The sequence below is a fragment of the Oncorhynchus tshawytscha genome, linkage group LG01 (assembly GCF_018296145.1).
Source record: "Oncorhynchus tshawytscha isolate Ot180627B linkage group LG01, Otsh_v2.0, whole genome shotgun sequence".
In the NCBI taxonomy this organism is placed as follows: domain Eukaryota; kingdom Metazoa; phylum Chordata; class Actinopteri; order Salmoniformes; family Salmonidae; genus Oncorhynchus; species Oncorhynchus tshawytscha.
Genome location: NC_056429.1, coordinates 50,491,934 through 50,509,969, shown reverse-complemented (window position 1 = coordinate 50,509,969; position 18,036 = coordinate 50,491,934). Strand labels below are relative to the sequence as shown.

The 18,036-nt window shown below is 40.3% G+C and overlaps 1 protein-coding gene across 1 annotated transcript in view; it reads left to right on the top strand.

The window, feature by feature from the left end:
* Positions 1 to 18,036, top strand: part of LOC112252676 (sorbin and SH3 domain-containing protein 1-like) — a 55,636-nt gene that overhangs the window by 15,017 nt on the left and 22,583 nt on the right. The window contains exons 5-14 of the mRNA XM_042328150.1: positions 126 to 235; positions 570 to 714; positions 1,456 to 1,610; positions 3,415 to 3,475; positions 3,630 to 3,707; positions 5,386 to 5,421; positions 5,648 to 5,744; positions 7,090 to 7,204; positions 8,774 to 8,857; positions 15,917 to 16,299. Of these exons, the coding sequence (XP_042184084.1) occupies positions 126 to 235; positions 570 to 714; positions 1,456 to 1,610; positions 3,415 to 3,475; positions 3,630 to 3,707; positions 5,386 to 5,421; positions 5,648 to 5,744; positions 7,090 to 7,204; positions 8,774 to 8,857; positions 15,917 to 16,299 (1,264 nt within the window). The remainder of the gene's footprint in view (positions 1 to 125; positions 236 to 569; positions 715 to 1,455; positions 1,611 to 3,414; positions 3,476 to 3,629; positions 3,708 to 5,385; positions 5,422 to 5,647; positions 5,745 to 7,089; positions 7,205 to 8,773; positions 8,858 to 15,916; positions 16,300 to 18,036) is intronic.

Here is an 18,036-nt window from a genome sequence, read left to right as displayed (position 1 = left end):
CCAAAAGACACATATTGCCAAGAATACAGTAGTTTGTGTATCTTTCAGTATTGTTAGGTTTCTGAGAGGATCGTCTTGCACTGCTATTCACTGGCCAAAATGAGATTGTTTTGGGATAATTTCAGGTAGTTGGATCGGCCAGATCAATGGAGACAGCTCTCTAACAGGATTGGCTGAGGGATGCTTCCATGACATCACAGCTGATTTACCTACAGTCAACAGAACTCAACCCCAGGTATGTATTATCTAATCAGTGAATAAGCTTTTGTTAATTTCCCCTATTTATGGGATAATACTGTAAATTGGATAATGCTATGCTTGTTTAATGTGATTAAAACCAGATTTAATTGTGATAGAAATAGCTATATTTGGTGTATTTTTGCTGTTGCGAGTCAATTGAAATTATTATTTCTTTGCAAAACCAGAATTTATTAATATGCAACTTCTTGGCCTTTTACTTAGTTTAGTGTTGTTATTCCAAACTTCTGTAAGAGAGGAACAGCATCACTTACAATTTCATTAATAAAGATGAACAGCATCACTTACGTGTTTTATTCACTTATTACCAGGGAAGTTCTCCTGTGAGCACAGAAGAACGCCAGTTTCTTGCCTTTGACATTCAGAACCATATTACATCGACAAAGGCTCCCTCTGCCTACCCATCCACCACCAAAACGGTCAACCCAACCATAGTTCTGCTACAACACAACAGAGGTAAGCACCTCTGATTCTGGGTCGTACTGTATGTGGGTTATGGGTGAAATTGCCATGCCAACAGTTGACCACACGGTGAAGTATGGACTCCATTGATCTGTTTAAATGGAAAGTTCTGACACTGAAAGCTTTTTTAAATAACTCAAAAGTATGGAACATCAGATCAATCAGGTACAACAATGTTTCAGTGTCCTTCACTTTGTGTGCCAATAGCAGTTTTGTTATCAATATCTGTTTAGTCGTCAGACATTGCTGCATTGTTTTTTTTTGTGCATCATGTGTCTGGGATGCTTTTTGCAGTCGACACAGCATGCTGAATATTGACACAGCATGCTGAATATTGACACAGCATGCTGAATATGTTTGCCATCAGCCTCATGTCGGCCAAATGCGCCAACGTTTCATGCCCCTGCTCTGAGATATTGGATTTTTTTTACCTCACGGATGGAGAGTACTCAATGATATCTTATTGATAAATTACTTTTATATATAATTTGGTATCTCAAACTAAGTATTTTCATTGCCGTGGTTTTTGTAGGTAATCTGTTCATAATCATGTTTCACCATTGAAATGACTGTATATCATTTGCATAGTATGCTTGTGGATTATATGGGGTAAACTGGTTGCCCACCATTTATGTAGACCTATAGTACAGTGCATCTACTCATCAAGGGAAACACATTTTGACTAGTAGAACCCAGCTTCTCTTCCCTTTGACACAGCAATGTTGGCTTTTTCAGACCCCACCCCAGAGAGGGACAAATTGTCTGATCCAGGACCTGTAGTTGGGGCAGAGAGAGAACAGAGCCAACACCCAGATATGGACGGCAAGAGGATGAGGTTCTCACAATCCCCTGTCTTGGGCCCATTGAACCAGCCCAACCTGCCAGTACGGGTAAGAACACAAACCTATGTACAGGCCCAAAAACATTGTAATCTACTTTATGCCTTTTTAACCTCTTGATTCTAGCCATCCCGGATCCGGGATCGTGAATACAGCCTCAAGCTCATTACCATAACGCAACGTTAACTATTCATGAAAATCGCAAATGAAATGAAATAAATATGCTAGCCTTTTGTTAACAACACTGTCATCTCAGATTTTCAAAATATGCTTTTCAACCATAGCAAAACAAGCATTTGTGTAACAGTATTGATAGCTAGCGTAGCATTTAGCGTTAGCATCAGCAGGCAACATTTTCACAAAAACCAGAAAAGCATTCAAATAAAATCATTTACCTTTGAAGAACTTCAGATGTTTTCAATGAGGAGACTCTCAGTTAGATAACAAATGTTCAGTTTTTCAAAAAAGATTATTTGTTTAGGACAAATCGCTCTGTTTTGTTCATCACGTTTAGCTACGAAAAAAACCTGTATCCAGGAGTGTAATTATCCCCGCAGCTCATTAGCATAACACAACGTTAACTATTCATGAAAATCGCAAATGAAATGAAATTAATATGCTAGCTCTCAAGCTTAGCCTTTTGTTAACAACACTGTCATCTCAGATTTTCAAAATATGCTTCTCAACCATAGCAAAACAAGCATTTGTGTAACAGTATTGATAGGTAGCGTAGCATTTAGCGTTAGCATCGGCAGGCAACATTTTCACAAAAAACAGAAAATCATTCAAATAAAATAATTTACCTTTGAAGAACTTCGGATGTTTTCAATGAGGAGACTCTCAGTTAAATAGCAAATGTTCAGTTTTTCCTGAAAGATTATTTGTTTAGGAGAAATCGCTCCGTTTGGTGCGTCACGTTTGGCTACCAAAAAAAAACGAAAATTCAGTCATCAAAACGCCAAACATTTTTCCAAATTAACTTCATAATATCGACTGAAACATGGTAAACGTTGTTAAGAATCAATCCTCAAGGTGTTTTTCACATATCTCTTCGATGATATATCGTTCGTGGAAGTGTGCATTCTCTTCTCATGGGAAAATGCCTCCAGTTGAAGATTACGCACCAATTTAGACAAAGGACACCGGGCGGACCCCTGGTAAATGTAGTCTCTTATGGCCAATCTTCCAATGATATGCCTACAAATACGTCACAATGCTGCAGACAACTTGGGGAAACGACAGAAAGGGCAGGCTCATTCCTGGCGCACTCACAGCCATATAAGGAGACAATGGAAAACAGAGCCTCAAAAATTCTGCTCATTTCCTGTGAAGTTTCATCTTGGTTTCGCCTGTAGCATGAGTTCTGTGGCACTCACAGATAATATCTGTTTTGGAAACGTCCAAAGCTGTCAATTATATGCATAGTCGAGCATCTTTTCGTGACAAAATATTGCGCTTAAAACGGGCACGTTTTTTTATCCATAAATTAAAAGAGCGCCCCCTATATCCAAGAAGTTAAAATAATCTTCACAGGGCATTTTTAATTTGATGCTGAGGAGTACACATGGCCACAGGAAGATGTTTAGGGCTGGGGGGTTCTACCCGTGCTGTTGATGGCTATTTTGGTCCGCTCATACAGGAGTAATAAAGGGCCAGTATAGTAATTTTGTAATATTTTTTTTATTTTTTTAAAATTCTGATTTATCAGCACCCCTACTTCCTACAGCTCTTGGAGTACAGTGTTGAAAATCAATATGGCTGACCGCCAATCACCAATCCACTCTTACCCATATATTTGTCATAACCCCTGTTTATTTTTGAGATATGGCAAAAACCATGACTGTGTTATTTTCAGAACACAGAGAAGTCCAAGGACTGGTACAAGAACATGTTTAAACAAATACACCGAATTCCAGGTAAGGGGATCATCATGAAAATCAAACTCACCGTTCCCGTGTGTGTTTGACTTAATATCAGTTGTTTCTGTCAAGCCGTTGTCTTTGTGAGTTCTGCGAGTGTGTTCATTGCTGTCACGCTGTGTGTGTTTTGTGTCTCCGTCGCCTCGCTCAGAACCTGTTGAGGAAAACCCATACCGCCCCACCTACATATTCCCTGAATTCTATGATCCTAGACAGATGAAAACCACAGGTACCCAATTGCAATCATGGCTCCACTTCCTGACTTTACTAATCATGTATAACTCCTTCTTTAGAATGACCTTATTACTGCATTGACTCTCCTTTTGTTACTTACCGTTGCCTTGATAGAATTGAAAGTGGGTCAGTAAATTGAGCACTTGATTGCTTAGCGAAACTACGAGTGAGACTAATAGAAAACTACACTGCGAATTCACTTTAACTGTTTGATATTTAGCACGAATGCAAAACATAACATTTCGCATGAACTAATCCATACACAATGGATTGGACGCTCTGCTCATGTTTTAAAATGTATATATTTATGTACAGACATTTCCTGGCAAGTCCCAAGTTCTTCCTAAACCAAAGATGCAGTACTGTAGCTAGTTTTGAGCCACTAGATGGTGCTCAAGTGCATGGATTTACAACAAACAAGCTCAACAGAGAGGCTTTGTGTGTCCTGTCCAGGCAGTAGTAGACCACACGGCCTGTGTTCCATCTACAGTATATTGTTAGCCTTTTTACACTAGACTAGTTTCAATCGGTCTAGTCGGTGTAAAAACACTCTATTTGTGTGTGTGTATGTGTATTCAGTTATTCTGCATTGACACACTGAAATAATAGTTATTTAGCTGTTTGTACTATTTAACAGTTGTCTGTTCGTACTATCTATCTAACAGTTGACAGTTGTTTTTAAATCATAACTGCCCTGGCGCATGCCGTTTTGTACAGTGTGTACTGTGTATAGATCTACTTCCTTTCCCTTTGTTTCTGCTCATGTCTGCTTCCAGGCAAGCTGATATGTCTAATTATTCACTGAATCGATCAATCAATTGAGCAATAAACAGTTGATCGAAGAAGGTTTGTACGAAATGTGTAGACTATTCCGAGATTTCCAAGAAGAGCATTACTTATTCATAAGGATGTTAATCGATTGGATCCATTTTTAGAGAAGTAATGCTTCTTCCAAAGGGGTTTTGACTGACACAACCTATGAAAAGGACTCTATTTACAGTGTATTTGAAGAAATATAATGTCTGAACTAATGGAATAAAGGTCACACTGTACTGGGCAATTACAGAAGAGGAAGAGATACTTACTGTGCCCTTTGAAGAGCCGTACCGGGTCTTATAGCCTTAAATGTGATATAAGGTTCTGGCTATACCCTGCGTTACAGCTGAAATACATACTGTATATATCAGCATAATGTATTTGAATTTGAGAATTCATTTTAATCGTGATTAGATGTTTATAATAAAAAATATGGCCCCTCCAAGAAAGCTATTGTTGTGGATGCATGTTATTGCTATAACGTGCCTTTTTGGTCTGTAATCCCCCCCAATTTAATTTTTTTTTAATACTATTTTTATTCTTAATCACACTTCTGTTCTATATAACTTTGAACGTGCGTTAGGGCAGGGTTTCCCAATCTCGGTCCTATAATAAGCAGTTATTATAGTGTGGCACGGCTGCTACCAAAGTGACCTCTACTGGTTATATTGAGTGTCTACATATGTAGCACCACAATAACAAGCTAATTTAACAGACAATAGATTGGGTCACCCTTGATTAACATTGCATAGCTTAGACCCTATACAAGTGGAACTGCCAGTGGATTGACCTTGTGTATGTTAGTAAGTACATGTTTATAGTCGATAAATAATAGCGTTTTTTTCTCTCTCTTTCAGATGATGGTCCCTCCCCCTACGGTTTTGTGGAAGATGGTGAGTTTCGGCAATTGTCATTCTCATAGATTGAGAAATTAATATGATATCTATATTGTGATCTCAATAGCATGATTTTTGCATTTTGTTTACATTTACTGTACTATCAAATTGTACAGTAGACACTTTCATCACTGAGAAGAGATTTCAGTTTATTTAAGTTTAAGATAAACATTACAGGCTGCTTTCATAGCAGTGTCTGTTGTTCTTGTGTGTTTATTTTCAGTGAAAGGGGTCCCACGGTCAAAAAGTGCTGCTGAAGTTGACCATAGGTTGTCTATGCCTGTGCCAACCCGGTCCTCCTCCCTCAAACCTTCCAAAAGGTAAGTCCTTTTCTATTGCTGCTTCCCTTTAAAAATGGATAGTAGTATAGTGTATCTGCGAAGACCTTTTAACCCATTGAACTCACTCTTCAGAATACATTCATTGCCTCTGCAGAGCAGTTCACAAGGGGATGCATTTTTGGTAGCACTTTTACGTGAGGGACTGTAATGAGATACAGTAAGAGGTATACGATTATATTCATGTTTGGTGTGTTAGTGAATATTTAATGAGGTACAGTGTACACACACCACGTACCATGTAACCGACACACTTTGAACACATGCTTGTCAAAGATTCAAGAATTCAAATGTTGTGTTTATATTAGATGTTTTTTTTTGTTTTTTTTAGGAATTAGAAGTAGACGAGTACAGAGCAGTACATCTGTTCCTCACCTCTGACATTGAATCGTGGTAACCGTGGTAACCTCCAGTTAGGTCCTCACTGACCTCTACTACCTCAGGTGCTTGTTGTCATACTAGGTGTGACTAAACAGCCTCCTCACCTCTCCCCTTAATGTTAGCCCTGACAAAGAACATCCACTCTCCTAGGCGTGTGGAGGAATGAGTGATTAATTAATGAAGGAAGACAGGTGATAGAGGATAAACTGTTGCGCACGGAAGCTGAGGATGGCGTGCCTGGTTGGCTCTAGCGCGTGTGTGTACATGTTTCCTCTAGTTACTGTACCTCTAGCGTTTGAACCTTCTGAGGGCCGCATTTGAGTTTTTTGACCGCTTGTTAATTACTCTCTGCTCTTTGAGAGTAATTACACTCTGCTCTTTATACTTGTTTTTACAAGTATAACTTTTGATGAAATACCTGGATTTTCCCACTACAATAGGCTGTTTGATCCGTAACTAACGGGTGTAATAGAAAGCATGTGTTTCGAACTTACGTAAAAAATATTCAATGCAACACTAGGCCCAATTGTTTTAGTCTGCTTATTCCCAGTGGAATCATAGTGGAACCAAGGTGGAACCAAAGGAACCATTGTGGAATTCTATATCCTGAAGCAGATCAAATTGACCACACCTTGTGGTGTATTCTCTCAGGAAATGCAGCAAGGGTCTTTGGTTCAGTCTACTTAGCTAGCATGACTTGATTCATGCCTTGACATGACTGTATATTTTATTATTTATATATAAAATAATAAGACAGCTCTGATGGAGAGAGCGAGAACGAGAGAGAACGACATGGAAAAAGAGATGGAGAGTGGGAGGGGCATGAGCTTTACTGTATGGGAAAACGCTGTTGATAATAGAGCTGTCACCCAAAAAACTAGCCCCAGCCGGTTGCCATGGAGACTGCTTGACTTGATAGGGATTTGCTCTCCCCTCCCTCCTGCAGGAACGAGTGGGAGCCCCCTGACAAAAAGGTAGACACCAGGAAGTACCGTGCCGAGCCCAAAAGCATCTTCGAGTACGAGCCGGGAAAATCATCGGTGCTGAAACTGGAGAGAAAGGTACGACAGCCGTGCCACGTGTGTGTTTCTGTGTTTGCCTCTGCAGTCTCTATACTACGCATGTTGTGTAAGCTGTTTCCCTCTAAGAGCTTAGGGTGGCTGCTTCACTAACTAGGGCAGCTCTAGTAGGCAACGTATGTATAGACTGAATTTCCATGTGTACAACATTCCTAAAGGGGGATCCTATTACAATGACAGATGACCTATCTGGCGGTGTGGAGGTATCACTTTCAAGCCATGGCCATTGTCTTGCAGTGTTTCAACCAACGGCTTGAATTGGCTTGAATTTGTTGGGACAAATGCCTGTAAAAAATAAATAATGCAATGGATATTGTGACATCAGGCAATGTCCTTGTGGGGTCTCTTTTTTCATTACCTTTGACAATATGAATACCAGTAGGTAGATCATTGTCCCAATACAGTGTGCACTACCAGGTTTCAATTGAAATTATAGAATCAACTCCATCAAAGAGGAATTAAAGGCCCACTGTGATATTTACAGTCATTTTCAATGGCATGCAACCATTGATTCTTAAAGACTATCACTTAGAAATGCCTCATGAGATTCATTAAGGAGTAGGCCTTTAAATAAATGCTGCATATATTGTTTAAGCTGACAGTTGGTTTAGCTAGCAGCCTCTTTGTGTGGCTCATACAGAATAGAATAGAGTTGCATCTCCTCTACAGTAGAATAGTTATTTGATTATATCATAATGCAATCATTGTTTTGTCTTTAATGGGAAGCTATTAAGGGTTATGATGCGGTTCTGGACCAATCCCAGTGGCACCATATACTGAACAGTAGGGAACAGGCCTTGTTCATGCTGTCCATCGTGGTCAGACAGACACTGCATGTGACAGTCTCTGTAATTACAGACCATGGTCAGTGGTTCTGTGTCAGGTTCCTGGCAGCATTAGCGGCAGGCTACACGGTCTCTTACTTTCATTTAGCCTATAATACTGTAGCTGTAGTTGTGTCAATTCTTGTCTTTCTCATTGCCATTGTGGCTCAATGATTGATGTGAACAAATCTAAATCAAATTGACATGCTAGTAGACTATTTATATTGACATTTAGAATAAGTAAAATAAGAATATTTCACAAATAATAATACAAAAGCAGATGGGACCCATCAAAATATGTATTATTACACCTGCTTATCTTCTCTTACACATACTGTATGCACACACTGCACACTACAGTTGAGTACGATTCAGGTGACTGCTTCATATTATTTGTTGAAGTCACATGTTATGTGCATTCTATGTCTATATACATTCGAGAACAAGATCCTAATTAGAGAGAACAAGATCCTAAAGTCTATGATCCTAATTCCAAAATGTCCTTCTTTTTTTCACCTTGGATAATTCACCGGGCACATAAAGACAAATCTTTAGGAATTATTTCTGATTGTGAACTCTTGTTTAGAAATTCATTATGTCGGGAATGTTGTCTGGATCACCTCAAGAATGTGTCATAGCCTCAATGCCAGTGTCTGTAAACGATGTGCTGTCTGAACTGTCTTCTCTTTGTCTTTCTCCTCTTTTCCTTGTTGCCATGGCCCTGTAGACTCAGGACATAAGTCCAGAAGATGTACATTTAGAGAATGAGCCTTGGTATAGATTCTTTTCAGAGATGGATTTTGATGAAGCGGTAAGTGGTCACAGTCTTGAAGTGACGGTGTATTTAAACAATGCATGTGGTAATAACATCCATGTTTAAATGCCTAAACAAACTATGTCTGTCCATAAGGACTACTCCAACAACTTTTGCAAACCTTGACTCAACATTAACCAAAACGTTATCCCCTCCTAAAACTTGCGTAATGGGGCCTTTACCTTGAGTTATTGCCTGCTATCACTTTTCCCAGCTCTAGGTAGTCAATCAACTCTAGATATAGCTCTATCATTGTATATTACAACCCATTGTTATGTTTTTCTTTCTACTATCAGTCGGGAGTGGGTCTGTGGCAACGAAATGCAGTTAATTGTTTTGTTATGCTATCATTACAAGTTATTTTAATTTGGCATGTTTTATACATTGAATACCAACTCCATCTCCCCACTTCAATAACCCCTGGAAGTGTGCTGTCTTATATTTAAAAAAAATCCCCTTCCATGCTGTGTATCTTGGTGACTGCTCTTCATCTGTGAGGCTTGCTGTGTTTGGATTGTAACTTAGCTATATCAACTATGCTGGCAGCTGAGCATTGTATGGCGAACTACAGTAGAAGTGGCTCCTGTCCGGTCATTAGATGATTTACATTTTTGAACATTGACCATATGTTAAGCTAATTATATACCCAATTTGGGTTAGGTGTCCTACTGCTACTGTCTATGATGATAAAGAATAATTGATGAATGCTACAGCTGTTGTCGGTGCAGTTGGCCATCTTTGCGTTTTGTCCCTTACAACAGGATCCTCAAGGCTATGCCAACACTGGCACCATGCCGCCTGTGCCATGTCATTAACTCAGCACCCATGTTGTAGCATTTATGGACACCCTGCAAAGGAGGACACATAGCATACCCCAGCGGGACTGGGCAAGGTGATTCAACTGTGGGTAATACTTTAGTTCAAGACTGTTATACCCTTTTCACACATTCATGCTGACACAAACCGTATTGTGCTGGCTCAGATATTTTCCTTTCACGTGGTCATTTCCAGTAGGGCCTCTGACAACTATAGTAGATAAAACCAGGCCAGCACAATACAGCTTGGCTCTGCTTGGCTCAACCCGGTAGTGTGAAAAGAGTATTACAGTGCCCACACAATCATTGCATGACAGGCCTTATTGAATCAAGGAGTGCTGTCTAGTCTGGTTTACTGTGCATTCGAAAAGTATTCAGACCTCTTGACCTTTCCTCCATTTTGTTAAGTTACAGCCTTATTCTAAAAAAGTATTCTTGGGTATGACGCTACAAGCTTGGCACACCCATTCTTCTCTGCAGATCCACTCAAGCTCTGTCAGGTTGGATGGGGAGCGTCGCTGCACAGCTATTTTCAGGTCTCTCCAGGGATGTTCGATCGGGTTCATGTCTGGGCTCTGGCTTGGCTATTCAAGGACATTCAGAGACTTGTCCCGAAGCCACTCCTGCATTGTGTTGGCTGTGTGCTTAGGGTCGTTGTCCTGTGGAAGGTGAACCTTCACCCCAGTCTGAGGTCCTGAGCAGGTTTTCATCAAGGATCTCTCTGTATTTTGCACCGTTCACCTTTCCCTCAATCCTAACTGGTCTCCCAGTCCCTGCCGCTAAAAACATCCCCACAGCATGATGCTGCCACCATCATGCTTCTCTGGAGCTCTGTCAGAGTGACTAGCGGGTTCTTGGTCACCTCCCTGACCAAGGCCCTTCTCCCCGATTGCTCAGTTTGGCTGGGCAGCCAGCTATAGGAAGAGTCTTGGTGGTTACAAACTTCTTCCATTTAAGAATGATGGAGTACCCTACCACACCTGTCTTGGAGCTCTACGGACAATTTCTTTGACCTCATGGCTTGGTTTTTGCTCTGACATGCACTGTCAACTGTGAGACCTTATATAGACAGGTGTGTGCCTTTCCAAATCATGTCCAATCAATTGAATTTACAACAGGTGGACTCCAATCAAGTTGTAGAAACATCTCGAGGACGATCAATGTAAACAGGATGCACCTGAGCTCAATTTCGAGTCTCATAGCAAAGCGTCTGAATACTTATGTAAATAAGGTATTTATGTGTTTTATTTTTAATACATTAGCAAAAATGTCTAAAAACCTGTTTTCGCTTTGTTATTATGGGGCATTGTGTGTAGATTGATGAGGAAAACATTTAATTTAATACATTTTAGAATAAAGCTGTAACGTAACAAAATGTGGAAAAGATCAAGGGGTCTCAATACTTTCTGAATGCACTGTATTTACTATAGTTTATTTTCCAAGTGAGGGCATGTTGTCAAAGTTGAATACTAAGTTTGATATACAGTAGGCAGCTTGACAAATACCGCTAGGCTACGTGCCTTGGGCTCCAGTTGGCACCAGACAAGTATTCAGACTCACTGGCTGCCCACAAACAGATGTTCTGTCTCCTTGCCTTCTGCTTTGTAAGTCAGTCAGGGCCAACCTCCGCAGCGGAGTCTGCCTGGAAACCACACCCTGGATCATATGATGCGGAACCACTGACTACATGAGATCATATTCTCACGTCAGCTGAACACAGGGAAGGCTTAAGAATCTCTCATCTTCCCAACTTTGTCTTTAAGTCAGTGTTATCCATGGAAAGTATTGTCTGACTCAGACTCCAGCAATTCCTGTCCTGCAACTCCTGGTTGGTTATATTAGGAATAGGAGGGGGTAGTACTGAAAACTTGGCCTCTGAGTAGGATGGTTTCCAGATGAGCTCAATTTGATGTCTGACTAACTCAAAGCTCCTGCTACACCTGGTATGTGCAGTATTTGACCCTCAAGGGTTGGGCTAGACATCCCGGCACATTGGGGTTTGATTGGCATATCTTTATCTCTTCTTGGTTATGGTGACTCTACAGGCTGCTTGTAACCTCTATGAGTTCTTAGTACTCATGGGATGATGACTCCTTCTTAGAAGATCTAGTGACTCTAGACTCCATGTATGTCCATGTAACACATGACGATCAACCTCAGGAGGAAACCTGAGTATTCTTTCACAATATATACAGTATCAGTAACAAGTTTGTACACACCTACTCATTCAAAGGTTTTTCTTCATTTTTACTACATTTTTACTACATTGTACAATAATAGTGAAGACATCAAAACTATGAAATAACACATATAGAATCATGTTGTAACCAAAAAAGTGTTCAACAAATCAAAATAGATTTTATATTTGAGATTCTTCAAAGTAGCCACCTTTTGCCTTGACGACAGCTTTGCACACTCTTGGCATTCTCTCAACAAGTGTGACTTATTAAAAGTTAATCTGTGTAATTTATTTCCTTCTTAATGCGTTTGAGCCAATCAGTTGTGTTGTTACAAGGTAGGGCTGGTATACAGCAGACAGCCCTATTTGGTAAAAGACCAAGTCCATATTTAGGCAAGAACAGCTCAAATAAGCAAAGAGAAATGACAGTCCGTCATTACTTTAAGACACAAAGGTTAGTCAATACAGAAAATGCCAAGAACTTTGAAAGTTTCTTCAAGTGCTGTCGCAAAAGCCTGATCAAACTGGCTCTCATGAGGACCGTCACAGGAAAGGAAGACCCAGAGTTACCTCTGCTGCAGAGGATAAGTTCATTAGAGTTACCAGCCTCAGAAATTGCAGCCCAAATAAATGCATCACAGAATTCAAGTAACAGACACATCTCAACATCAACTGTTCAGAGGAGACTGCGTGAATCAGGCCTTCATGGTAAATTGCCACAAAGAAACCACTACTAAAGGACACCAATAATAAGAAGAGACTTGCTTGGGCCAAGAAACATGAGCAATGGACATTAGACTGGTAGAAGTCGTTGCTTTGGTCTGATGAGTCCAAATGTGCTATCTTTTGTTTTTCAACAGGACAGTGACCCAACACACCTCCTGGCTGTGTAAGGGCTATTTGACCAAGAAGGAGAGTGATGGAGTGCTACATCAGATGACCTGGTCTCCACAATCACCCGACCTCAACCCAATTGAGATGGTTTGGGATGAGTTGGACGGAAAAGCGTGAAGGAAAAGCAGCCAACAAGTGCTCAGCATATGTGGGAACTCCTTCAAGACTGTTGGAAAAGCATTCCAGGTGAAGCTGTTTGAGATAATGCCAAGAGTGTGCAAAGCTGTCATTGAGGCAAAGGGTGGCTACTTTGCCTCGATGACAAATCTTAAATATAACATATATTTTGATTTGTTTAACACTTTTTTGGTTACTACATGATTCCATATGTGTTATTTCATAGTTTTGATGTCTTATTCTACAATGTAGAAAGTAGTACAAATAAAGAAAATCCCTTGAATGAGTAGGTGTGTCCAAACTTTTGATTGGTTCTGTGTGTGTGTGTATATATATATATATATATATATATATATATATATATATATATATATATATATATATATATATATATATATATATATATATATATATATATATATATATTTGTTTATTTGTTTGTTATTATTATTTTGCCTATGTCCAGGAGCTTAATGGTTTCTTCACAGTGTATCGATCTAACAATAGATAAAGCGGTTTTCTGACCTGTTATACTTGTAGTGCATTGTCTTATGACCACAATCTTGTCGCTCCAAAATCATGGTCATAACCAGATCGATGCATTGACATTCTTGTTTAATCACTTCAACCATTAATGCTTCACAAAGGTCACGACTTATGCACAAGCTCACAGTCAAAGGCCTCGAAATTCATATGATTACAGTCACATTCAATCACAGCTCCATGGACATACAAGGTGAAACGGAAGCAAAATACCATACATATCTATGGTTAGGAAGAAAGATTTGGCCTTCTGTGTCCCCGACTGAGTGACTGCGTCAGTGACTAGTCTGTCTGGCGTAAGCTGTCACTGAGAGGGCAGCTGCATGTGGGGTCATTAATACAGTGTCGGACTGTGACCACAGTCTCTGTACGGATTCACACACTGAATGGCAGGGCATCCCAAACGGCGGCCCTGGTCAAAAGTAGTGCACTATATAGGGACTAGGGTGCCATTTGGGACGCACCCATAATGAACCTCTCCGTGACTTTAATGTTCGACCAGGAAGTAACCCATAATCCCCTCAGCTCATTGTTTTCATATTTAACCTCAGTTATAGACTTAACCTTTATCCATAAGTACTCGTGCTGAGGGGATAAAGATATAGCTATAACAGTAACAACATGCTAGGGGAGCTGATTTTTTTTTTTATAAGAACTTGTCTAAACAAATAAGTATTTACTTTTGGAAGGGAAAGGCTCCCATTACACTCATGATTCCTATTTTTGAATGTGAATAAACAAAGCACCCAGATCCCCAACCTGCAATGTTGCCCTATATATATCACCTTGCAGCAAAGTCATCACAGACACCTGTTTGGAAAATGTGCAAACATTGTTAACGCAGTGTTCCACTGACGGGTCAAGAGAAAGGAATTCACAGCACCTTCATCCGCCTAGATTCGTAAACAGCTTTAAATATTGTACGTGTCCCTTCATTTCCAGTGAAACCACACAATTGCACACAAAGAGACATCAGATGTCGGCAATATCTGTCTGAAGTCCTTGTTTGACTTCAGGGATCTTGGCATGCTAGTGACAATTGTTCATGCATATGAACTTTCCATCGTTAGTAATATTATTTTGTACCCCACTTCATATGGAATGTTTAACATTGAAGGATAAATCATATTTTCCACCCCAGATATGAGTGAACCTTTGCATGACATCTTTTCAGCTTGTAATTGTTATTTCCCCTGACATACACTAAACACATATCCATACATGTAATGAAGATCGCTGGGAATCCTCAGGCTTGTAGATCTCTTGTAAATAATCAGAATGAGATCCCCCTTCCTTTAGTTCAGATAAGTCTCTCACTCCTATTTCATGATTGTTTTCCATCAGAGCAGTGTAGTGGCAGCTCAATTGCTCACAAGTACCAGGGGACACCATCCATTTCATCCCCTGTCGAGAGGGACCGGGAGATCCGTCAGCAGACCTGGGTTCAAATATTATTTATGGTCTTTCAAATACTTTTAGTGTTTACTTTAGCCTTCTTGTAGTGCCAGATGTGTGGGGTTTGCAGATTTGCAACTATTATATTGGCTCCATTACGCCAGGCAAGCTCAATCGAGCCCAGCTAAAGTATTTGAAATGATTTCCAAAAGTTTTTGAACCCAGTTCTGTCAGACAGAGAGGGATAGGAAGACAAGAGAGTGAAAAGGCACAGATAAGTCAGTGGCGGTGGCATGTTCTCGAAGAAGGGGTAAGGCGCCTGTGGAACATTTGGCTTTATAAATAGATTAGTCTATATACCTGCCAGGCTGAATTCTGATCTTATAAAGATAGGCATTCATTTTGAAAGGTTATTAATGATCCTCCTCCCCTGGCAACCAGAGGGAAGGCATGTTGTGGAAATGAGCTTGTGCGGTATGCTACTGGTCTGGTATGGTCATCTGTTTGGGATGGGGCAGGGGTGGACGTGTATGGTTGGGGGAGAGGTGCTTTTAGAAGGGCCAGGCTGGCGCTTGGGATTGTGTAATCTTATTTGCAAACAACACTTATGCTTTTATTCATAGTCTGCCTGTCATGTCTGTTATTTTTACACTCTGTGATGTCCGCTTGGAGAAAAGCAACAGAAACAGTGGTCTAAAATTAGCCCGCTCTAAACCATTCAAAGCGCTAGCGGGTGCTGCCCCACCAGCGAATGGCTCTTCTGTGTTTTAGGAACCGCCCCAGAATAACATCAAATTAGATAGCTATGTGTTTTGTCAGCTCGCACGGCAAAGTCCTATAAACAAACGTATTCACTCACCCTTTCCTTGTTTGTTTGTGTATGTCGGCCTGTGCTTATACTACATGGCATTGTGTCAGTTTTACTTAATTTGTGTGATATTGTAATGCCTCTGACTGTGTTTCTTAAGGCTTTTATTGTGTTTTGGGATTGTTGTTATCAGCATCATACCGTGATGATATTTGTGTGTGTGTGTAATTTGGCCTGCTTGCACCACCAGCTGGTTAATTGTCCCCTGGTCTGGTCCAGTGGTAATGATAGTGACTCAATACCAGACAAAAGAGAGGCCCTCTGTGAGGGACACCAGCTCATTGGCTGAGCCCAGTGACAGCCCCCTCCCCGCATGGGCGCCCCTGACCGATGCACGCCCCCCCTCACTGCCGCTTGTTTTCTCCAACTTGCAAGCGTGCCAAAACACACGCTTGCTCCTCCATGTAAAAGCTTCGTTCAGCAGAGCTAACAATCCCAGGCTTTGGAGACACTTCAGACAGACACACGAGAAAGAGAAAAGAGAGCCAGTCACCACAGCTAATGCTCCTGCTTCTATTCTAGTTGGAAGAGACCTTCCTGTGGATTTATCAATGACTTCTTTGTTTGGTCTGTTGCAGAGTGCCCCCTCTTTTAGCCCCCTGGAAACACCCGCCGAACTACAGCAGTAGTAAGTCCATGCTTCTCTTACCTCTATGCTTCTGTCTTGTGCTTATCCAATCCAAAAATGTGTGTTTGTCTGTGTTTAGGGCACGTTTTTAGGAGTGTTGTCAGCAGGGGATTTTAAGCATTTTAACACCCTGTGGAGATTTCCCCATTTTAGGGAAGGGGGGAGACTCTTGCTGCTTCCTGAGAGGGGGGGACAGCGAAAGAGAGAGGTTCCTATTAACGAGTGTAAAAGCTGCCCGTACAGTGTGTCCTCTGTCTGGAGAGGTTTTGGGAGGTAGTGGTGGTGGGGATATGGCTACTATATGGCGATTTATTTCAAGCTGAAAGCAAACAGCCCCAGAGTCAAACCTGGATGACATTTGTGAGTGGAGAGAGACAGGGAACTCCACTCTATTCCACCCTACAGCTACGTAATTTTATCCGTTATCTCCCCAGAGTGGGTGTGTGAAGCCAGCCTGTATCTTATAGCAAGAATAACTTTGGTATGAAAGTGGGTGTTCGATCAATAAGCAAACCAGCAGCGTTACGACTTTGATCTCTTTGTTTTTTTGTCAGCAGAGATTTATTTGCGCTCATTTCGTTTCTGGAATTAAACTTAAGGAATTCTAGCCCTAGCCATGGTGAATTTCTTGTAGTCCAATGGCACAAAGTTCTCCCACCATTTCTGTTTGGTACTTTCCATCTCTCCCGAAACTTCTATTTGGATTTCATAGCATGATATTCCCTAACTCTTTTGAATAGTTTATTTTCTCAAGGATCTTTGACGTCGTTCAATTGTCGCCAGCTCATAGGATATTAAGTAACACAGGTTATTGATAATGCCATGCACTGTATTGGAATGAGTTAATTAACATATACGTCTGTCTGTGCACTTATTATATTATGTCATAATGTTTATGAATGCTGCATGTTTTAACTTATTTCAATAGTCTAGATGGATTTCTGAAAGCATTAAATCAGTCTAAAGCCTTTTTTCCCTTTTCTTTTTGTACATTTATTTGTAAACGTCGAAGAAATATGTTTAGTAACTTGTCGCATCATCTGCCACCAAGTTGTTATGGGCATTTAAAATATGCTAAAACTGTTTCTGGTTAACATCCATTCACATTTGCACATTACTTTAATGTTTTTTCTACAAAATAATCAGACTGCTTCATTGGCCCAAACTGGTTTTGATTTGATAATGTTTATTAATGTTTATGATGCAAGTATTGCATCACAGCAGTTTGTGTACAAATCCTATCATCTGTTTAAGAAATTTGTTTAAAATTGTAAACTCCTGGGATGAAGCCATAAGTCCCACAGGCTTTCCTCAAAGGGTTACGAGACACATGTTTAGGGGTGAGAGTTTACTGGGGTTTCTTTGAAATTAAACGCCTAGTCTACATTCAAGAACTTTCTAGTACACATTTACCTCATTGTTGTATACCACATTGCTTACTGTATACAGACGTGTATAAACAAGGGACCAAAATATATATTTTTGGCTGAGTTCAAGATAGGCTAGCAACAGACATGTGTACAGACAGTATTCAATTGTTAGCATCTCAATCAAATGTGAATAGTCTATCAGGAGTAGGCTTATATTTCCAATATTGCCATTTACAAACAGGGTAAGCTACTATCAAACTATTCTTAGCCTTGCAATATTATCCATCTTTAATGATCAAACTCTCTTCCCCAATACGTTTGTATCACATTGATGCCTGCTGGTTAGATGCAATTGGGTAAGACCGTC